Raw genomic sequence first — 24,567 nt, 5'->3', positions numbered from 1 at the left:
TAAAGGAGTATTCGTTCATTAATTTATAAAGTTTATTTTGTCACTTCCTAATCCACAATCAACATTGCAGAGTAGCCTCTAGGGATGAGCAAACTGTTGTATAATCGCAGGGAGATTTGCATCAATTTGCATAAATTTACATGGAAACCTCTACCCAAAAGGATGGTGAAAATAAGAATATTTTGCCCAGATTGCATACCCAGTCCTACCTCTACAAAAACCACACTCTAAAGATCAAAGTAACCTTTATAATAATACAAAATGAAACATCAGTCATTTAATTGCTACACAATTGTTTAATTCATTCTTTTTTATGGCAAGTTCGTCAAATAAAAAACATATTGCACTACACTGAACAAGAACGACATAAAACCACAAGTACATAAAAATGGATTGAGGACAAAGCTACCACCTTAAAATTGCACTAAACTGCATGATAGTACATCTATGTTAAAGAAAACTATATCTCAGATTATAACAAAACAGTTCAATAATATATAATTTGCATTAATATTTTTAATATACATCTAGAAGACAAACAAAATAGAGACCTTCTGTGTTAGAAAAGCGTAATAATAAACACCAAAGTGTCGGTTTGAGAAATTTGGATCTATCAAAAACACCCAAAACATGATAGGATTTGTAATTTACTGCTTTATAGCAAAATCATGAGAAAATTACATGAGAATAAGTGATTGAAACAGGTGCTTTAAAAGTGTGCAATGTAAATATTGGTTAAAAGCAGTAGCTTGTTTAAAGGTCTACTGTTGAAACAGGATTATGCAATGTAACCAAACAAGAGTTGATTAATTAATTATTTTTTAGATTTTCACCATCTTTCTTTGGAAGATCAAATTATCATAAAACTGAACCTATTTACTTGTTGCTGTAGTGGTAGTGTAGAATTTGGTAAGAGTTGTTACAGATATCCAAAGTTCATTTCAATTAAACTCTTCCATAAAATGGTAAACCCGTACTTTCAACAACCCATGAAAAAGGATCTTGAGGGTATAGTTTTAGACCATCATGATCACCTTTAAAGGTTGGGTGTCCTGCACACTGTGACATAGAACATTGGAAAAGTAGTTTTTTAATTGGGCACCAGACTATCGTTGTCCTTCCGGCATGTGTTCGGTTTTACTAAGGCCCTTTTCGAAACTACGACTTTGGCTTTGGTTTCAGTTTCAGGCTCCATCCTCTCTTCTGAAGTCCCTGAGTGTGTATCATACAGCACGAGCAACTGTCAAAACAACCGCTAGCCTGAAGCCAAATGAGCTGAAGCCGTTGTTTTGAAAAGGGTCTCAGTGTCTTTTTTTGGAACCATGACTTCAGCTTGGGCTCAGAACTGAGGCTAAGATCTGTCAACCTGACTAAAGCCCTGTACCAAAAGCACACATTAAACTTAGCCTAAGTGAAGCCTAAGCTGGAACCTGAATCTTAAAGCCTGGTTCATACTTTGTGCGAATGCGAATGCGTGAATGACGTGAATTTGACGTCACAACCCTCCTTTCGTAGCGATCTTAGCAAGTGAGTTGAGCAAAGTTAAACTGCTGTGAATTTTTCGTTGCGAATTTGTGGCGTCAACATTCATATCGCATTCGCATTCGCAGGAAGTATGAACCGGGCTTTACTCAAGCTTAAGTTAAGCCTAAGCCATTCACAACACGCTAAAGACAATCAGTGTCATTACAATCTTTCAAAATCAAAGTTGACTGGCAAGCTTCAAAGCAAGCATCATGTACAAATTATATCACAGATAATTAAAATATTCATGAATATGCAAAACAATCACGAATACGCATTATTATTATCTACTTATTCACACACTATTAATAGAAACCTTGTATACTTATAATAAATCTAAATATAAAGTCATGTACTATAGATCAGTTACTCACAGTGGTTAAATCTAGAGATGTAAATATTAGTTAGAAAAACATACCAAGCATAATTATAGTCTCAATTCTTAAGTTATCTTTACATTTTACAGCAATTTTTTTTATCAAAAACCTGGCCATATATTTTAGAAAGCACACACACAGATAATCTGTCAATCTCTTCTGAAATATATATTTACTGCATGCAGAAATTTTCATATCATTCTATCTTTTAAATCTTATAGTAGTATACATACAATATCTGGTCAATTTTCACCCCACCACAATTTCATTAAACTCCTGTCACATATTCATATAAATCTTGTGAAATTGTGAAAAAAGTTTCAGCAACAAAAATATAGAAATTTTATAATTGGAACAAAAGTCAGCCATACCCCAACAACAAAACCAAAACAATTAAAAAATGTATGTAAATTAATGTACAAAGTTAGGGAGAAGTTTCTGTTCAGTTTCTGTCAACAAAATAATGAACAAGGAAAAAAAACAGTTTGAAACTAAAATCAAAGTCTCAAGTAAAAATTTATCGTTAGATACTTTGTGGTGAAGTTTTTTGCATATTAATTTCCAGAGACCCAACTGACATGACCAGATACTGTATAGGTGTTAAATCTGCTTCACATCAACACACAGACGGCGTTAAAGGAACACGTTGCCTTGGATCGGTCGAGTTGGTCTTTGAAAAGCGTTTTTGACCGTTTATTATAAAATGCATATGGTTAGAAAGATGATGTAAAAGTAGAATACAATGATCTACACAAATATGCCTCGAAATTGCGTGGTTTTCTTTTTACCTCGTCCAATAACACGGTCGGCCATTTATGGGGGTCAAAATTTTGACCCCCATAAATGGCCGACTGTGATAGTTCGCGACGTAAAAAGAAAACCGTGCAATTTTGAGAGATACTTGTGTGGATCATTATATTCTACTTTTAAAACATCTTTCTAACCATATACGTTTCATAACAAACGCTTTTTATAGACCAACTCGTCCGATCCAAGGCAACGTGTTCCTTTAAAGATTGCTGCAATAAATAAATTATGATAATCTCATCAATATTAATATTTACAACACATGCAAAACATCAGGATAGACATAAAAAATAAATCCACATTTTAAAAAAACCCAAATTACATTAACAATAGAAAATCAAACAAGACCAAACTCGTTCATACATTAATGAGCATGATAAATTAAGCACAAAATCTATTTACAATCTTCAAACGCACTTAGCTTTTAAACTCGGTTAGGTAACGGTGATAAGTACATGGCCTTGCAGTAAGTACATTTCACAACAGACATCAGAGTATTTATTTCTTGAAGTTCTTGCATTTTTGTGTTTGTTATTTTTTGCTGTTGGTGTACCACGTGAAGAGTTGTCCTATAGTATGTTTAAACAAGTGTTAAACCAATGTACGACCGCGAGAGTCATTGTTGAAAAAAAAGTCTCAACAAGGATCAAAATTTTAGGAGGTAAGTTGAAAAAATTATATTATTCACCAATATCATGTAGGCAAAATAGTTTATGCTTAGCAAATTAAGCTTAACAGCTTCATGAAATTTGGCCTTTGGTTGTAAACATAATCAAATATGCAAACAAAATGTTGTCTAACCCTGTCTATTTAACAACTTCTGGCATTGACCGTCCAGTAAAATGCTGATAGTTTAAAATAATAATGTATTTCCTGAATCTGTTCCTAAAAAATAAGTCTAAACCACTTTTCCTTCGTTAATTTTTACAAAGAATGGGAAAACATTTTCGTTAGGCAGTGAAGCTACAATCCTAAATAGGTTGGCTCAAAGGTTCGATCTCCAAATATCTAGTTTTTTTTTATAAATATGATTAATTATTGATCTTACTTGGCTTAAAAACAAGGGGACCTGAAAACTGATAAACACTGTAACCTTAATAATCTAAAGATACCTGTGTAGAGATGACAAAGTTGAAGGAAACCTTAGCAATTAGGTAGTGACTAGACCATCAACATGCAAGGATCCAGTTCGAAACAGGATTCAAACATCTGCATTTCCTCTTCCTTTTTTCCCCTCGTGGCCAAGATGGAATTTAACCCCAAATCGTTGCACCCATAATGTTATTCCCATTACCCAAGCTAAAGAATAACGCTTGTGCAAGTCTGTCATTTTTTGTCAGATCCAAGTCAATGCTTTTTCAGCAGTACAAAACTACCACTCGCCACCCTTAAATTTAAGCTTGCCCCTTTAGCCTCCCCTCCCTAAAGGATCTTGCGCCACCGCTAGAGCCAACCTATTCCGAGTACAATTAATCTTATTATGTAGTACTTACAAAGTAATGATTCAGTACTTCTTTCAAGTAATTAAAATAATACAAAACATGCGTCTTATTGTGCATAGAAGATGTCTAAATGACTGGCATTAAAGGAACTTGTTGCCTTGGATCAGTCGAGTTGGTCTTTGGTGATGGAATGCAAATGGTTAGATAGATAGTTTTAAAGTAGAATATAATGATCCAAACAAACACGCTTCGAAATTGCACGAAGAAACACGGTCAGCCATTTTGTAAAGTCAACATTTTGACTCCATAAAACGGAAACGGAAACCCGTCCAACTTCGAGTGATACTTGTGTGGATCATTATTTTCTAATCTCTTCTTTTAAAATATCTTTCCAACCATATGCATTTCATAACAAACGTTTCAAACGACTGATCCAAGGCAACGTGTTCCTTTAAATACACTACAGGATCAATTGACAACAAAAATCAAGTAAGCCGGAGGGAAGGTAATTGTGAAGCACTTTGGAATTTCAATAAGCTTTTGCACCTGTAGATAAGGTATTAAATCTTATCAGACGTTATTTGAAAATCAGAACATAACCCCCTGAAATTAGGAGCAGAAACTTGGGCAAGAAAACGCTATTTTAAAGTGTGTTGGAAGATTTACAGACATGGTGGTTACGCTTCTTTAAGAACCAACTGTGCAATATAAAGCGCATGACTAAAATCTACATCTTGCAAGAAATGTACAGCATTTTCAAACGCCGAAAGCTTGAGTGAATTAATTGAAGTCATTAATGACTGGCAACAAAGACAATGATAATAAGTTCACAGAATGAGATTTAAAGTTTGCATTCCATTCACAATTATGAAGTTATTCATGGTGGACATTAATTTTGTTTGTTCTTTTTTGCTCAAACTATTTTTAAAAGTTTTTGAATAAAGCATAAAATCTCGTAGTGCAATTCCAATCTAGATTGCTTTCAAACATGATTTTAGTTTTAGAAAAATTATTGCTTTTTGTTTTAACTTCAATATTAAGTTAATGAGTAACACTATTAAAGCTAGAATTTTAAAGCCTGTTATTTGGTTTTGTTTTTTTTATTTTCTATAAACTTGTTCTGCCATCTTCACACATTAACACAAGCTGTTTGCCATATAAATATATTTACAAAGAAAGAGGGTCACACACAGGGGCAACTTCATATAGCTGTTAAACACACATTATTGCTTGAAAGAGACAGGGTTTCAGACGAAGGGTCATGTGTTGTGTACTGCCTGGTTGCATGCTTCACACTTTACAGACAATCACGACCATACACAGTGGCCTAATGAACAACCTCTTCTTTGGCCTCTAACCATTTTAGTACAAGCCATTTGTGGACAACAAAGGAATGTTGGTACCAGCCATTGGTGGCCATAATAGGCATTTTGTTACAAGCTATTTGTGGCCACTATACTTTTCTTACAAGCCATTTGTGGCCATTATGTTACAAGCCATTAGTGGCCATTATGGTACAAGCCATTTGTGGCCACTATACTTTTTATACAAGCCATTTGTGGCCATTATGGTACAAGCCATTTGTGGCCATTATGGTACAAGCCATTTGTGGCCACTATACTTTTCTTACAAGCCATTTGTGGCCATTATGATACAAGCCATTTGTGGCCACTATACTTTTCTTACAAGCCATTTGTGGCCATTATGGTACAAGCCATTTGTGGCCATTATGGTACAATCCATTTGGCCGCTAGAAACATTTTGGTGCAAGCCATTTGTGGTCACTATATGCATTTTGGTACCAGTCAATTGTATGGCCACTATAGGCAGTCATTACACAAGCCATTTGTGGCCACTATAATGTTTTAGTACGAGCCATTTGTATGGCCACTATCAGCAATTTTGTTCCAGCCATTATTTTGTGGCCATTACAGGTAGTTTGAAACAAGCCATTTGTGACAATTACAGACGGCCTCCAAAGAGGATTAGTAAAACTCGAAGCCATAATTTTCTGTTTAACAGCTCTATGAAAAGAGGCCCTAGTCTCACATGTACACTACACACACACACTCGCTATATCAATGACCTGACAAATGGAAACAAGTCACAAAGTTGTAAGCAATTCCAATAGAATAGAAGAACTAAAGAAGAAAACTGTCAATTGAACTCCATGATAAATGTATGCCTTTCTCTCACATTAAGTCCTTAAACTTAATCACCTGGTTTTGATTATAAAGTTGGTCAATGGACAATCAACCACGCTTGTTATAAGTCCAAGCATGCAACCCTCATCAGATCTTACAGAGTTCTAGTAAACATGGGGTGGCTAAAAAAGCATATTGTATGATTTTGTGACTTATTTCATCTCATCAAAAAGGTTCATCTTCATTAATAACCTGCTCCTTAAAAATGTACAATTCAAAAGCCAAAACAATATTGTTGGTTTTTTGCTCTCAGTCAAACACAATCCCAACAAATTACTTTAACTTTTAGTGAGTACATGTACATCATTGTAAAGTTCTATGACAAGTCTGGTACTTCGTACATTCCTAATGAGCAGGTCAAATATATACTATAGTTTTACTATTATTTTGTTATTCAAACCTTGCATAATTATCATTATATTTGAGACTTTTTCCTGGCAGCGAGGCGACTACTTGATCTTGCTGAGATGACGGTAGAGACTTTGTACATAGGTGAAGACGCACTTCCAATCAGGTTTATTCTTCATCATGATCATGTCGTCTGTCTCTAGGAGTGGCATGATGTCAGCGTATTTTCTGGAAAGAAATAAACAAAACAAAGATTAAATATCAAACTATGATAAAGAGGGGGGGGGGGGGCAAATCAAATCAATGCCTCTTCAGGAATTACTACTTGCAATAGTGAAACACCCCAAGCTCGCCTGGAAAGGTCATACAGTTTTTAGTGCATTTTTTCAACCCAAACACCTAAGCCAAATTCTGATTTTTTAAATATAAATATAGTCTATACACTGAAGATTAAAGTGATGCCTCAAATGAATCAGGTATTTTAGATCAAATGTCTCCAACATCAGTTGTTTTCAATGGCTTTTCCTGGCTTAAACAAACAACTTTGTAGTTAAGGAATGATGACAATCTTGACAGCTTGGCAAGTTGGGTATTTTGTCCGCTTCTTTATATTTTTTAATATAAATTATATGTATTTTTAAAACAAAAAACTGAATCTCAATTTTCAAAAAGGAAAACCTAAATTTACAAACATTGACTTTTCTGAATGACCCCTAATAATAATAATAAATAATAATAATAATAAGGACAATTTATATTGCGCATGTACATGTATCCACCTTAACAAGGTGCTCAAAGCGCATGAAAAGAAGAAAAGAGAAACAAATCAACAGAGGAAAGAGGGAACATCGGGAAAACAAAAGATATAAACTACTGAAAAGCTGAATAACCATTGTTATCAGGCCTATAGCAACCATACACCCCACATGATAAATCAATCTGAACTTACTCAGCAGTATCGAAGGCCAGATCAAAATTCTTCCGTCTGTTTTTCTTTTCCAGGGTGTCAAAGTCGAAAGCATTTGGGAAGTGATAGTGGACGACTGCACAGAATGCCATACCATCCGCCCAGCTGGATGAGAAGTTAGTTATCTGAATTTCCTGTAGGTTGAAAAAATGTATAAGCAAAAGGCATTTTAAGAAGGCTTTTTTTGGCCAGTGTTAAAAGTGATTAATCAGACAGGTGAATTGTTTGATGGTATTAATAAAATGATAACTTGGGAGGCTTATCATCCTTACTCGCAGCTAAGAGCTGAATTGCGAAGATTGCGGGTACAACATGTTCGAGAAGCAGGCATGCAAGGGCACCTTTGGCAGCCAGCCACATCGAACCGTTATGACCACGGAGCACCCGCAGCCAGATATCGAAAGTGTTTGATATTTCCCGAGGGAGGAAAACAGGACACTTCCATTTCAAAAAGATGGTGGATGCTTCAAAGTGAGCTTTCATTTTTCTGACCTGAATTCCACTTTCAATTTTTTTTTTTTTTCCAAAGTATTTCTTACCGGGTATCCACGTGCACATCTCTGACACCATTCCAACAGTTTCTGCTTGATGGTGTTTGCATTGGGTACCGCTGACATCCCGGTCCCCTTCCCAAAGCCACCACTCTCATCAGCTTTGCCACCAAACTTATTCATCAGGGCGTCTTTCTTCTTCTTGGCGGCTTCAATCTCTCTCTTCTTGCGGTCATAGTCATCTTGCTTTCTGTGACGGTATGAATATTCATGAATATGCAAATAGGGATGGACCCCCCACCAAGCAAATGGGAGGAGTTAAATATGCTAATGTGCAATGCAAATAGGAAGATAATGGAGTGTGCATGCTGGGTGAAAGTGAACTGAACAGCAAGTCAAGATGGGAAACTGTGTGTTGTTAAGAGTGGAAAGAATGGGAAGAAGGTACAATAAATGGACAAAGGGGAGGGGCTAGAGGTACTGATGTCAGAAGGGGTGGAGCTTCAGCCCCTCTGGCCCCCTCCCCTAACTCAAACACCTTAGTGCAGTACATGTATGGATGAATGAACAGACTGAGACAAAAGCTGATAATCTACATGTATGTTATGCCTCTCCGATGGATCTTGTATACAAGTTGTGCCCAAATATAAATTCAAATGTTTGTAGAAAATGTTTCCACTTATGTGTAGACAATGTTTGAACAAAATAATTGATTGTTTTTCTCATTTTAAATGGCTGTAAACAGTACTGTCATACAGTTTGAAAATCCTGCTCAAACTTGACACAAACAGAAGCGCAAAGCGTAGTGAACAGTTAGAAACATGAACAAAGTCTGAGACCATGTTTCATGAACAGAAAAACAAACCCAACAACACATTGACACGAAGAGAAACAGAGGGAGATTTTTCAAAACTTAAATAAAATTCACTAATTAATCACAAAACTAGAACCAGACCTTTTCTTGGTAAAACAATAATAGCTTCGGTATGTTGTAATAACAAGCAAAAGAGGTAGTCCCTGCCAATTTCCTACTTTCCGCCAAGGAAGCAGAACAGCTCACTTCTGAACTGAGAAAACTAAATAAATAAATAATAGTTTTTAAATTAAAACATCATACAACTTTCCCATTGATACTTTTGTGGAAGCCACAGGTTCAAGTCCGGCTCGAGTAAAAAGTTACACATCACAAATACAAAGTTTCACATCACAAATCACAGCCATATCAAATTCGCTTCGCGCCCGCGTTTGTGCTAAGCGTGAACAGGACCGTTATCAAACTTTTGACCAATTACAGGCAAACGGACCTGCGCTTAAGAGATGACGCACTGAAGATCTCTAACTTGGATATGTCTCTCTCACTGTTGGTAAACCACAAAGACAGTGCTGTCAACAGTCATTTGTTTCTTGCCATCAACCCTTAGTGCAGTGACACACCCCATGACTTGCCCCTCATTGGAAGTTCCAGCTTTTTCATAACTTTCAAAATGTTTGCATAAATCAGCTGATTCAATCTAATTTAAAACGTTTCCTTTAGAAAATGTTTTTTCGTCAATCATGTAAAAATTGTTTTTAACTAGCTTTAACTTTGGTATTTATTTGTTGTTTCTGGAGGGTGCGGGAAGCTTTAAGAAAGGGGTTGGCCACTGTCTTAGCTAGCCAGGATCTTTAAAAGTTGGTGGGTTGCTCTGTTACTTTTTTTTAAAATACATTTTTAGCTTAGATTGCTTGCAGGAATACAAATCAAAGCATTTGTGCCTTCCTGGTAGCTAGCTATGTTTCATCCAAGTTTTAAAGTGGGTTGATGGCAAAATACGCCTGGCTTTTCTTTCTTCTTTTTCTTCATGCCGATTTTTTCATGCGCACAGAAATTTTAAAAGACGTTTTTTCCTGAATTTTCTCATATCCCTAGAATCACAAGTCTTTGCCGAGCAAATGCCAATTTGTTTCAATAAAAAAATTAAAATAATTCCATGCATTTACTCTAGATCACATGATGCTGCGTCTCACACCTGTTTGTCGACCGATAAATCGAGTAGTGTGCTTTGCCTTAAAGAACTTCACTTCAGCGAGTAGTCACACTCATCTCAGTGGTAGTGAGTAACCTGATGGTTACTCAAACTTGAGTATTCCTTCGTTAGACAGAATAAGGCCGCTTTGAGAGCACAATTTACAAAAGGCATGCTGGATGTAGTACAGTATAATGAATTAAGCTAAGCATTGCATACGAGAGACAAGCAAAGAATATAGAGGGCTGATGGCGCAAGATGAAAAACTGGAGCTCTATCCATTGCATGAATGTGAAATACTCATTGGGCGCCATTTTAGCAAGCAATGATTTGTTATATCACTGACAGCAATGGAAACCCTATAAAAAATGCAACCAAGATCCCAAGGGGACCCCATCTGAATTCCGGCAGGATCTCTTCTTTTACCGGAATTCCGGAACCGACTCCTTTCTATATAGTACACACAAGGCATACTTCTTTCTTTTCACCTTAAGTATCCAGATTATTTCTAGATTATCCACTCAATGAACCCCCTAAACCATGTTCCACACATGTAGCTGCCACAAAGATGTTGACAACTGGGAAAGGGGATAGGTACAGAGAATTGGTGAAAAGGAACCACTGCAACAAGCGAGTTGAGTTTTTGAAGGGGACACCGCACTGCCAAAAAAGGGACCACCACAAAAGAGGGAAGCTAGGTGCACTCATAAATTTGAAGGGTAAAAGAACATGCAAGACACTAACAAAAACCAGGCCCCTTATTTGCCTTTTCTATTGGGGGTTGGGGGATTTTCTACTCTGGATCTTCGCTGAAGAATGAAAATATTGAGGTACGACATTTCCGTTGAACACATTCAAAGGGTTAATAAACGCAGTTCAGATAACGCACTTCTTTTAAGTCCATCGATGGATTTGTATTTGTAAGAAAGAAAACCAGAAAAATGTTTCCAACAGTGTGTGTACAAGTGAACAGCAAACATAAGTGAGATACAGAAAGCGAGAAATGGTTCTAAAAGCCTGTTTCACACTAAAACCAAACACAAAATAATGGAAATGAAATTTGTAAAACACAGAGTGCAATTGCAGGACTCACTAGCGTGAGTATAGAGACAAATTTCAGGGCAGGGCCCAAGCTCGTAGAGCTGCTTGAACAGAAAATGTTAATTCAAAATTTCCTGCTTAGCATTAAATCAGCTGGATACCAGTCACAAGTGGTACATATGACATGATATTCTGGCTGGTAACCAAATTCTGGCAAGAATAATTTAGGTGTCTTAGGTTATTTCTGTCTGCTTGAAGCAGCTCACCGATATTGAACCCTGGTTGCCATACCAATGCATTTGCCATCATTCTGTAAAATCTGTGAACAGACAAAATGAGTGATAACAAAGCAAGATGGTGCTGATAAGAGGTTATAAAACATGCAACATACTTTTTCGCCATGTATTCTTTCCAATTCTTCTCCTCATCAGTTCTCTTCATCTCTCTCTGTTTGCGTTTCTCTTCCATTTCCATCTCAAACTTACTCACTGAAATCAGAAAAAAAGTCACAAAATCACAGCTACAAGACCATAGAGTACCAGTCAATTTAGTGATAGTTCACTTTTGTCAATCAATCAATCAATCAATCAATCAATCAATCAACCAATCAAAAGAAATTTATAAAAGTTTGCCCTTCAGGCGCTGATGTATGGGCTCAAACAGGAGAAACGTTATTGATGATACACCTCCTGAAACAGGTGAGCTTTCAGGAGTGTCTTGAACTTATGCAGTTAATTTCACTGACTGAAACAATTTTCAGGTTTCAGGTTTATTTCCATACCATTTGTACATGTACAATGTAAGGGAAAACTAATTATAGAACTGTATAGAACAGTATGGGGAGGTCGCAGACAGGAAGCCTAGGCTTGTACAGTGAGTTTTGAGTTGTGAGTTTTGAAAATAGATAAGTAAGCAATATTCATTATGGGGTTTATTTATTGAATAATTCGATTTTAATCATTATTCATAATCAATATTCATCAATCAATTTTCAAGAGCTTCGCAAAAAAAAAGTTCTTACCCATAAACAGGTCATAAAGTACATTTCTTTAAAATTAAAAATGCACAAAATAGTTAAAGGCTTTGAAATTAATACCAAATTATTTGGCAAGCTTACTCTTCTTTGCTGGTGTACCAGTTGGTGTGCTGCTGCTCGACGATGACATGCTTGAACTGACACTGGAGCTCTTAGCTGAGAAACTGCTACTTGTTCCAGTTTCTGTAGAACACAAAATTAAAGTACTTGAACTTATATTTTCAAGATAAATTGATAAGTTCACCAATTTAAAATATTTTGCATTACGGAAAGCTCATTTTAAGGATATTTGAGTTTTGCCACGTTAACAGACAGTGTATATCCTTTTCAGAGAGTGGGTATGTTAACAATTAATGTCTTGTGTCATTAAGTTTAATGGATGAGCAGTTAATCTGCCAAGGGCAGTCAGCAGCCTTACTGGTTTGTGCATGCTCCAATAAATAAAGTCCACTGTTTAAAAACTGAATTACATGGAGATAACAGTTGTGAGATGCCAGATGAAATGGATGTTTCATTTTAGCCACTTTCTTTAAATGCACTAGATACTAATGGTAAGTACTCAAAAACAATTGTTAGCATAAAAACTTACTTGGTGACGAGCAATGGAGAGCTGTTGATAGTATAAAACATTGTGAGAAACGGCTCCCTCTGAAGAAACGTAGTTTTTGAGAAAGAAGTAATTTCTCACTTTAATATTTGAATTGATTTCAAGACCTTAGCTGAGGTCTCAAAGTAGGCACCTAAAAGCACAAACTTGTGCAAAAAGGGTGTTTTTTCTTCCATTATTCTCTTGCAACTTCGACGACCAATTGAGTTAAAATTTGAGACGACTGGTCTTTGACAATTACTAAAGGTGTCGAGTGTCTTTAATGCATTTTTTCTGTAACGGTATATTTCTTTTTTTGGAAAAGTTAAATTAATTACATTTCTTGTCTTATTTTTACACACTCACCACTGGTCTTGACTGATCTACTTTCTTGTCTGAAATGTTCTGACTTTGAATCCTTATCTACAGAAAACAAATTGACAAAAAAAAATACACACAAAACACACTGAAAACAATGTCTAAGCATGCAGAATAACTTAGGCAGGGTTAGGGAAAAGTAATTGAGATTCCAAAATGAGTGAACAAAATCTTAGCAAGTACTTTCAAGATCAAAATTTAGATATATTTCCCTTAATATTCTGTATTGAATGCCATTTGCGAGTTAACAAAGTCTGGTACAAAGACTTGCTTAGTCACAATTCACCACTTAAATTTGATGTCCTCAGACTAGAGTCTATCACTGTGTCACATGATTCGGGGAAGGTTTTGCATTGGTACAAAAGAGTAAAAAAATATCTCTACACAAAGTCAGCAGGCATTGCCAATCAGGGCCCAATTTCATAGAGCTGCTAAGCACAAAAATTTGCTTAGCATGAAATTTCTTCCTTGATAAAAACAGGACTAGAAACCGAATTTCCATTTGTTGCGTTTTGCTTGTTACTGGTATCCAGCTGTTGCTTGCTTATAATCCTGAAAATCATGTGAACATTTTGTTGGTATTCCTGTTTTTAACAAGGCCAAAATTTCATGCTAAGCACATTTTTGTGCTTAGCAGCTCTATGAAATTGGGCCCTGGATGTTGACAAAGCCAATCCCATGAGCACATTTTTTATAGAGTAACTACAACTATAAAGTTTCTCAGAATGAAAACAGGGTGGTTGGGAGGATGACTAGACCAGATTCAGGCAAAACCACAATGCTAAATGAGGGAAGAAACCTAAGCAGGCAATCTAAAGTTAAAAGGGGAAAACAAAAATAAATAAAATAAAATAAGGAGGGGGAACAAAATTGATCAAATTTTCATTCTGGAGCTACTTAGCACATAGAAGTCGGTTTTGTGATATTTAAGTAGGATTTGAAATTTTGAATGGTGGAAATACCATATGGAAAGGTTTGCGGTAACACCATGTAATGACTATCTCTAAATGAGTTGGGGTGGTTCTGAAAAGAACTGTTGGTGTCAACTCCAGAAACCAACTGTTCTTTTCAGAACCACCCCAACTCATTTAGAGATAGTCATTACATGGTGTTACTGCAAACCTTTCCATATTGTGATATTAAAGTATGAAAATAAATCTATGAACCTTCTGTTTTGCTTTGCATCGTCGTCGTGACTGACTTGGATCCAGGACCCTCAGTAACCGACGTGGTCATCTTTGTTTTCGTCTTGCCATCTGTGTCCTCGACTGTTGTGTTCTTATTGCTGAACTGTGTGTTATTGTTGAGAGCCACCGTTGTGGAGTCCTTGGGCTTGAGCGGTGGGTACTTGTCGAAAGCCTTGAGACGTTGGGCCTTGGCTTCAGATCGTTCATTTACAATGTCATCTTGGATGGCCTTCTGCTGTATGGCGATCTTCTTGTCTTGTTCCTCTGTTGGAGATAGGGTACAGATGAGCCCTGTTCACACTGTATCTCTTATCCCCAGGGAATACAGCCCTGGGGTTGAGGCCCCTGAGTTTTTTACCCCTTGGTTACCACTTTCACACTGTCCCTACCTACAATCTCAGCCATATCTTGTTGGGCCCTTGTTCAAAGTTGGCAATATACGCTTACAGTGAAAAAGACCCATGAAATTGGGCAAGTGTATGTATTTGTCTGTGGAACAATCTCCCACCTTGCATTAGACAGTCTTCTTCACTTAATTTATTTAAATCTAAGTTAGAAACCCATTTGTTTACTTCACCCATTTAATTCATTCTTGCTCCGTTTGTGTATTTGTTTTTTCCATTTTTTCTCTGCATTTTTTGTATACCTTGTATAATGCGCAGTAGAGCATATTATTTATATAGGTAACTGCGCAATATAAATGTCCGTTTTGTTATTTATTATTATTATTTGTGATAAGCCCTGTACTGGGCCTTGATGTAGTAACCCACGGCACTGCTGTGGTGCCCCTTTGCAAAGTTCCTATACAAAATTCCATTTTCATCATAGAGGTGCTCCTTTCCAGAGGGAAATTGCTGTGCCCCTTCGCAAGAGGGAAGTTCAAGGCCTGCTGTGATTTGAAAATAATAATACCAAATTCTGAAAATAACAAATTCTTGTAAAGCGCATTTCACAATAACCGTATCAATGCTCTTTACATTAGTGCCCTGGTCATAGGGCCAATAACATCCCTGTAATGTTTCTCAGCTCCCTTGGGAGTATACAACCCTGAGCTGCCTGTAAGGCGCTTGTGGCTTTTTCATACACAATAACAACCTCTACCCTCGCAGGTACCCATTTATACCCCTGGGTGAAGAGAAGCATTTATAGTAAAGTATCTTGCTCAAGGACACAAGTGTCACGACCGGGATATGAACCCACACTCCGGTGAATCAGCACCAGAACTTGAATTCGATGCTCTTAACCACTCGGCCATGACACTCTACAAAGTCTTCAAAAACAATTTCCTTGACTTTGAAAACATTTTACATGGAAATATTTGCCAGCAGGATTGGAACTCTGCTGGTGGATCTCATAACTTAACTTCCAAAATGAAACTAATTAACCTTATTTTGATTATCAATCCTGTCTTTCATGTACGACGGGAATAAAAAGCACCAAAGACAGCAACAGCATGACGGTAGGAACAGATGGCACATAAGTGTAACCAATCTATAGACTAACGGTGAAGCTAGCCTGGCAGTCAGTCTAAATATCTCCCAAGTGACTCACTGTAAGACATACCAGACCATACCAACAACAGGCACATGTATGGGTATAGATACCAATCCACAATTTGACGTACCTCGTTTCTTCTTGCGAACTTCCCTGAGCCTGGCCCGGATCTTCTTCCTCTCTTCAAATTCAGAAGCCGCCTCCAACTAAATCAAAGGAGAGAATAGAACAATATTTTAAAGGCAGTGGACACTATTGGTAGTTACTCAAAATAATTATCAGCATAAAACCTCACTTGGTAACGAGTAATGGGGAGAGGTTGATAGTGTAAAACATTGTGCGAAACGGCTCCCTCTGAAGTGACGTAGTTTTTGAGAAAGACAAAATTTTCCACGAATTGGATTTCGAGACCTCGGATTTAGAGTGTTTTTTCTTTCACAGTTATCTCGCAACTCCGACTACCAATCAAGCTCAAGTTTTCACAGGTTTGTTATTGTATGCATATGTTGAGATACACCAAGTTAGAAGACTGGTCTTTAACAATTACCAATAGTGTCCACTGCCTTTAAAGGGAACCTTTTACCAATTTCTGATACCACCCTCCTACCAAAGATTTATTGTTACAGGTTGTAACTTACAATAATAATAACTAACAATAATATTTAATGTATTTGTTACTTGTTTTAACCTCTTCGTGTGGACAAATTTCATATGAGCAAGATACTACTACCGTAAACAAATTTTTGTGCTTACATAACAAACATTTCCTCAAGCAAAATGTAATATATAAAAAATATTATAACAATTATACAGTTGAGTTGCATCTTTAACAAGAAGCACTGGCAAGTAAGCAAGAATATTGTCTACTTATGGTAAGCATTCTTGATGAATAAAAAGTGTTTTAAGGGAAGCTCCATAAGTATATGTATTAACTGACAGGCTTTGTGTAATTGGCCCCAATCCAAAGTCAAATTGTCAAAGCAGGCAGCATGTCAGCTTCACTGATTATGCGTTGATTTCTGGATTGCAATCAAATGTGGCGTACAAAACTATCTCGTTGACAGGATGTTGTCAACATTCCCAAGCCTTCATTTAACTGGACATCAATTTGCACATACAAAAAAAATGCCATACGATGATTGAATGTGTCACTAACTGATGATGACACGCGTCTGTAGAAACGATTATAGCTGGAGATGTCAAAATATGCCCTTGAATGATTGCGTGTCTCCAACAAAATTTAGATTTGACACAGCTTTATTCTGATGGAAGGCACAAGATCAAAATCAGACCAAATCAGTGGTGGCTCAAAGAGTTTTTATCAGGAAAAGGAAAGGCTCAAATTTACACTAGTCAACGCTAATTTTTAAAGATTCAAAAGAGGGTGCTATCAGAGGAAGTTTGCACACAGTTGACCATATCAGGGGACAGGGGGGGGGGGGCAGAATCACCTGGGGCACAGAATCTCCTGCCAAACAGACATTCTAGCAACTGAGGTAAAACAAAAACACTGTGTTTTATAAGCTTCGTATGGGATAAAGGAGGACGCTTCAAAAGAGGGCGTTATTAGAAGAAGTTTGCACACAGTTGACCATACTGGTGGACAGAATCATAAGGGGCACAGAATCTCCTGCCAAACAGACACTCTAGCAACTGAGGTAAAACAAAAACACTGTGTTTTATAAGCTTCTTATGGGATAAAAGAGGACACTTCAAAAGAGGGCGTTATTAGAAGAAGTTTGCACACAGTTCAATGAACAGACAGAATCACCAGGGGCACAGAATCTACTGCCACAAGCTCTAGCAACTGAGCTTTAGAAAACCCCAGTGTTAACAGACTTTTTATGCGACCATTGTACAAATCTAACTTCCAAGTGACAAACCACGTCACTCTTGGTTTCTACAGCATCACCTGTCACACGCGAGCAATTACTGACTAAATTCCAATCCCTACTGGCAACACTGGAGTCGCTAAAATTCTCCAATCTTTTCTACCTCTTTTTGAAGGGGGGGGGGAAGGGTGATCACAAGGATAGCAATTGTCAGTATCCTGCCAGGCCGGCTTCGTTTAATACAACAATACTAATTGTTGCTCAAATTCTCCAATCTTTTCTACCTCTTTTTAAAGGGGGTAGGGTGATCACGAGGAGAGCAATTGTCGGTGTCCTACCAGGCCGGCTTCGTTTAATACAACATACTTATCTTAATCAAAAACTAATTTCAAATTCTGAGAGCGATACATGTAATCTAGAGTTCATGACATTCACTTACATCAACCATACAAGCCATATTTCTTACGACTGGTCAAGGCTGTAAGGAGGGGGTAATGCCCTCCATTACATTTCAACACAAACCAGACTTTCTCTACAAATGTAATAAAAGTAGGGAGATATTGAACTAGGAATTTCAAGTGCTTCAATGACTAGATTTAAAGGTTCAGAAGGTCACATTCAGTTTGATCCACTCATTTTCCAAATAGATGAATGAGAAGAAATTACAAGTCTCTAACCTTACCATAAAATGGTGTAAAATACAACTGTGTTCGATACCTTTCAACTGCAATTTTTGTTAAAATCCCAAAACGTTTGACAATGTCAAAGTTCATTTTTAAAGTTTTTTTTTAGTTAATTCCTGACTTTGTATGATATCCAATCAAGTTGCCACTTAATTTGACTTATGACTTGCACGAAAAATTTCACTTGTAGGAATATAAGGACCACGTTGTTTATGATATTAATTGTTGTAAAAATAATGAGTGCTTTGAGAGCCCGTCAAAGTGCTACATTAGAGATGTGTATTATTATTAGCAGTTGTGGTTCTTGTGGCTAGTAGTTTACCAGCCAATATATGTGTGGTATCTTGTTTGTTATTGCTCTATGAAATAATGTGTCCCACACTAATTTCTGCTTAGCAACTTAAATGTACTAAGCAGGGACTTACCATCTTTTCCAGAGCATCCTCATCCTCTATATCATCCATAACTGGCGGCATCTTGTCCCCAAACGATTTCTCCTTACTCTCGAATCTCGACTCAAATGCAGATTTCTTTTTCAGCTGATCAGTTGATGACTTGAGGTCTGAGCGCCCTCCGAACTTTGACTCAGTGACCTTTGACTCTCCGAACTTTGAACTTCCGAACTTCGAGTCGCCAAACTTTGAGCCTCCAAACTTTGAGTCACCAAACTTTGACCCGCCAAATTTGGACTCACCAAACTTTGACTCGATGCGAGTGGATTGGGTTCCGCTGCCAAGCTGAGATTTTGACGATGGCTGTTAATTTAAAAACAAACAAATGCAAATGATTAAAGAACAAAATCAACCAGTAATTTTAAAACCCTAAATCAGAGATAAATGAAGCAGAATTTCTCACAAATGTATAGCATCATACAAAATTTGATGAGTTATATTATATTATTCTGGAAATGAATAAGTAAGTCTCCACTCAAGTCTAAAACTAAAAGTCCTTCACAGTAAGTATGAGGTATAAAAGCTTCTCACAGCAAGTTCTTCATGGTATAAGTCTCAAGTCCAGGGGTAAAGTCTTAAAGCCAGTGGACACTATTGGTAATTGTCAAAGACTAGCCTTCACAGTTGGTGTATCTCAACATATGCATAAAATAACAAACCTGTGAAAATTTGAGCTCAATCGGTCATCGAACTTGCGAGATAATAATGAAAGAAAAAAAACCCTTGTCACACGAAGTTCTGTGCGTTTAGATGGTTGATTTTGTGACCTCAAGTTCTAAATCAAATTCGTGGAGAATTACTTCTTTCTCGAAAACTACGGCACTTCAGAGGGAGCTGTTTCTCACAATGTTTTATACCATCAACCTCTCCCCATTACTCGTCACCAAGAAAGGTTTTATGCTAATAATTATTTTGAGTAATTACCAATAGTGTCCACTGCCTTTAAGTTAGTGCAGTCAAGTCTTAAATTAAAGGATTACAGTGAGACTCAAGTCAAAGTCAGCTACTCCAGTCGCAAACTCTACCAGGTACCATGCCGATGAAGGAATGCTCCACCACACTTCGGATCCTAGTGCTCACAGTTGGACCAGACCATAGGTACATGAACCATTTACAGCATGTAATTTAGTCAAGGGAATTCTTAAGATTGTTGGACAGTCAGAGAACATGACATGGAATCGTCAGCGTTGATTCATTCATGATGTTTACCTCTATATCCAGATATAACTCCAGTCAATATTTGGCAGTCAATATTTGGCAGTCAATACTTGGCAGTCAATATTTGACAGTCAATATTTGGCAGTCAATGTTGCGGTAGGGATCAATTTCTTTAGTCTTACACTGTTGTTCTAAAATGGTTTCAGGTTTTAACAACTGTTCCACACTTAGTGTAGTAAGTTAACATTTATTAAAGGCAAAGTGTACCTTGGTTTTTGGAAAAATTTGATTGTTTTAATCCTTTATAAATGCAGATGTACACAATAAAACTAACATCTGAAAATTTCATTCCAAAAGGTGGTCACATTTCTGACATATATCGCTGAGAATCCAGAGCAAATATGTTCATGCAGCAGGAAAAATCCCTAATAAAAATATACAGTCTGTGTTAGGGGGGCAAATCAAAATAGGGGGGCATGAAAACTGATATATTTTTACCTAAAAAAAAAAGACTTGAAATAGTTCTCAAAATGCTTAACACTATCAAAAGCTGTTGTAGGCTTCTAACCAAAAGATTTTGTTTCCATTAATTTTAACAGTGATTACCAACCATATAACTTCCCTTTCCTTCTAAAAGGATTCTCAAGTAATTTCTATGAACTTCCCTGAACAATTTAGCAGACCAATGAAAAACAGACCAAACAAATCCACATAATTACTGTACATGTAAGTACAACCAATGACTTGATCTTGAGCAGTAAAAAATTAACAGACTTTAAAATGTCCAGCCAGGGTACCCAGCTCTGAGTAAATGTCAAACGCCAGATTCACTTGGTGGATCTAGAGCATCTGGGTGAAAGGCAAAGCACATTCCAAAGATGCCACAGACTAGCAATGGAGGAAGATTCACAGAGAATGTCCAAGGGCTGTCCCCGAATACCAAACATTTCTCTCTACTTTCCTGATGGGTTGTAAATGGGGAGTTAGTCTAGAAGACTTATTCAAGGTGATCTTGTTTGTACTTTGGTCGCGTTTGTGTACATATTTTGTGTACATACTTTTTGTTTATTTGTGGTGTTTCCACTCGTATCACTACAAATAGTTTGTTTTCCCCCTCTTTCCAAACTGTATAAAATCAGGCCCTTCCCTCTACAGCCCCCTTGTCTCCTTCATTGCTCATCCATTGCAGCCAATTTCACGAAACGCTAGGATTAATCCTCTCTCGAGATAGGACGAGTAACCCGTCCTAACTTAGGATGGGTTCAACGCGCCCTAACGTCTATGGAAACGGAACTTAACTCATCCTAAGTCCTAAAGATTAATCCTAAGTTAGGAAGAGTTTGGTGAAATCGACGGCTGCTCGTTTTTTTTTACTTATTTCCACTTTACTTCTGATGTTAAACTAGTCTACATGTTTATGTGTGTTCATTTAGTCTTCTAAAAAGTCTCTGCTAGGTCCGGAACGTCAAGACATTAACCATTATTCTTAAAACAAATAAAGAACTACATTCAAATATACCAAACAACACACCAAGCATTTCTTGTTTCACTTCAAGGCTTCTATAAAAATATTCTGAAAATAATACATGAGAATCTCGTTACAAAACTGAGCTGCTAGAACTCTTGTGTTTATTTTCATTTCAGCTTTCAAGTCTAGTTCCTGTTAACAAGATATGCCAATAAAGCTGTCAATATGTAACTCTAGATGTCTCCATGCTAAGACAGCGAGGTCATGAACTAATGTCTAAGTTCAGAAAAAATGAAATAATAGCAGTACTTGCGTCATTCATAAGGAAGTTATATATTTCCATTATATGGGTTGAGGTTAGGGTTAGGTCATCGAGTAGCATGACCTTTGCTCCCTGACCCAATTAATGCATTATGTGGACATGGCCCCCCCTCCCCTCCCCTCTCAATTTACCTGAACATCTCTAACATCATCTGGTCAGAACTAACAGGTTGTCAGTGGAGTTTGTGTGGATTTCGAAAAGAAAGTAGGATTTGAAACTTTGCATGCATGGTGTGAGTATCATCAGGTGAGGTTTGTGATAACACCATGTGAAAATCTTTTGAGTAGTGTTGTTTCTAAAAAAAGAACACATGGTTGACAATTCAATATTTCAATCAGTATGTTTTGACTGCCTTGCATCATTCATAAGGAAGTTATATATTTCCATTTGGGTTAGGGTTAGGTCATCAAGTAGCATTAGCTTTGCTCCCTGACCCAATTAGTGCATAATGGGGACAGGGCCCCCCTCCCCTCTCAATTTACCTGAACAGAACCAATCCAAGAACTGACTCTGCGGTAGTGCAGTTAATAACGATCCTATAAGCTAAAGTAGTAGTCTCAGCCAATTTTCTCTACCTTCCGCCCGGGTAGTAGTTAAAAAGCAGGACAGTTCTTTTCAAACCTGAGAATTAGTCTCCCGAACATCTAATAAATCTACTCCGTGGTAGTAGAATAAAGAAAGACAGTTCTCTAAAGAACAAACTCTACCTAATAGATACACACATGGTGTTACCGCAAACCAAGTATATATTGATACCTCACCATGCAATGCCTCAAAACCATCTACCTGAAGAGATTAACATTCTCAGGCCAGAACTAGTATAAGGTCGTCAGTGGAATTTGTATGGATTTCACAAAAAATGGTTTTAAGTAGGATTTAAAATTTGGCATGGTGTGAGAAAAATCAGGTGAGATTTGCAGTAACACCATATGAAAATCTCTCTTTTGAGTACAAGGAAACAGCCACAGAAAGTGGAAATTAAGTTGAGTAGCAACTTCCCATAGCAACACACACAAAGGAAGTACTTTGTCAATTTAAGGAAGTAATACACACATTAACCTGCAATGAACCGTACAGTATTTGTCTTACTCAATTATTCAGTTTCAAGAAGCCGTTAAATCCACGGTGCTCACGAGCTATGGTAATTCAAGTTGTGTGAATGGTGACAATTTTGTAGGTTTTTGTCAGTTCCTCCATAGGCTTGAGAAGGAAGGAAAGTTTAACTTGTTTAACTATTAATAAAAGGGGCAACTTGTTCCCCAACTACAAATAACTTATGGATTTGAACGGGATTCCATTTTCTTTACAAAAGTGCATGATCCAGAGAATTTACTTCTAACGAATTTGAGTAGCTTCTGGTTTTATACAGAACTTTGCGTACCCTCTTATAAAGTTAAATTTGTCCCATGCGTACCGTGGCTCTAAAAACATCAGAAAATGCCAATGGTTGCTCGCATTCTCAAAAATGCATCCTTGTTGAGCTTTCTTAATTGCTCTTTCCTTTGTCCCTACACTTGAAAGTTTCCTATAGACTTTTCAGACACATTTCCATGTGGAGCACCCTTATCTTTAGGAGTTCCTTTATTTTTTATTTTTTGTTTTGTTCTTAGTCTCCATAAAATACAACAAATAAGCACTATGTTCCTTTTACGATTTATACAAATACACCCACCAATAAAAATGTACTAATGTCTGGTAAAAAAATTGAAAAGGTACAATTTTCGTTTTTTTTTTCCAAAAGTGCATTCACAAAGTTAACACAGTAACAGCTGTGCTGGCGGGACTCAACGAACCCCTCTTTGACTCTAATGTAACTTACAAATCCGTGCTGTATCAAATAGCATCTTCTAGCTAGTTATGTATTTTCTACTTGATAAATGAAATACAAGACAGAGCAGCGGGTGTGATCCAAGAGTTCATCCCTTCAGGGTTCTAACATTGGATCCAGTTAGTATTGTGGGGATTTTAAGGGACTCCTTACAAATATGCCGTTCTACATAAAATTAAGTCGTTCTGATAAATAGAAACAAATTTGGGAGGTAGGCCTAAAGCTTTCTGCTCTACCAGCCAGGCTTCTGGTGAATGATACCTAGCCTATGTCCATATGGACTGTAAAGGGGATAACCCTGTTTCAGCCATAGGAGTAGGTCACAACATCCCCTGGAAAAATAGTTGATTGTACTGGCGATTTACATTTAAAAAAATATAATATATATAAATTTATACTGTTTAAACTTCATTCTTATGGAAAGTTAAAGGGGGGTAACCATTTTCAGCCCCAGGGGTATGTGACACTGTGCCCCTTGTGGCAGTTTATTTGGTCCATCAGCCTAAATCAGATAAGTGTAGACTTCACCTTGAGATGGCTGTTGGGCCAGGGGTGGATTTCACAAAGAGTTAGGACTAGTCCGAAGAGATATCAAAAACGTACAGCTAGTCCTAAGCTAGGACTAGTAACTCGTCCTAACTCAAGATAAGACTAGTCCTAACTCTTTGTGAAATCCACCCCTGGTGACCTAAGATGATATCTCATATAAAATAGTCACAAAATGTGTTCCTGTACTCCCTAAAGACACCTTGATATTTTCACTCAACAACCCATGAAAGAGAACTCCAAAATGACGACAGGGTGTACTTTGTTTCTTGGGGTGCAGCCTTACTGGGTAACAAATGGCCCCCCTGACTGGTAACATATACCCACAGAAATAGACCACAAAAAGGTTAGTTTACATGGGAGGTAGGATCTGCCAATTCAAAACTGTGG

At 37.2% G+C, this 24,567-nt stretch overlaps 1 protein-coding gene across 5 annotated transcripts in view; it reads right to left on the bottom strand.

Annotated features, from left to right (window-relative positions):
• Positions 1–2,775: 2,775 nt before the first annotated feature.
• Positions 2,776–24,567, bottom strand: part of LOC139938218 (uncharacterized) — a 99,285-nt gene continuing 77,493 nt past the window's right edge. For 3 of the 5 annotated variants that reach the window (XM_071933620.1, XM_071933624.1, XM_071933623.1), the window contains exons 13-22: positions 18,829–19,158; positions 16,019–16,094; positions 14,374–14,658; positions 13,196–13,252; positions 12,325–12,426; positions 11,599–11,695; positions 9,465–9,518; positions 8,209–8,410; positions 7,652–7,803; positions 2,776–6,930 (exon numbers count right to left, since the gene is read on the bottom strand). In XM_071933620.1, the coding sequence (XP_071789721.1) occupies positions 6,804–6,930; positions 7,652–7,803; positions 8,209–8,410; positions 9,465–9,518; positions 11,599–11,695; positions 12,325–12,426; positions 13,196–13,252; positions 14,374–14,658; positions 16,019–16,094; positions 18,829–19,158 (1,482 nt within the window). In that variant the 3' untranslated portion in view covers positions 2,776–6,803. The remainder of the gene's footprint in view (positions 6,931–7,651; positions 7,804–8,208; positions 8,411–9,464; positions 9,519–11,598; positions 11,696–12,324; positions 12,427–13,195; positions 13,253–14,373; positions 14,659–16,018; positions 16,095–18,828; positions 19,159–24,567) is intronic. The other 2 variants (XM_071933621.1, XM_071933622.1) reach the window with 2 other exon arrangements.

The sequence above is a fragment of the Asterias amurensis genome, chromosome 6 (genome assembly GCF_032118995.1).
Source record: "Asterias amurensis chromosome 6, ASM3211899v1".
In the NCBI taxonomy this organism is placed as follows: Eukaryota; Metazoa; Echinodermata; class Asteroidea; order Forcipulatida; family Asteriidae; genus Asterias; species Asterias amurensis.
The sequence above is the reverse complement of the archived record's forward strand: the minus strand, read 5'-3'. Positions and strand labels throughout refer to the sequence as shown.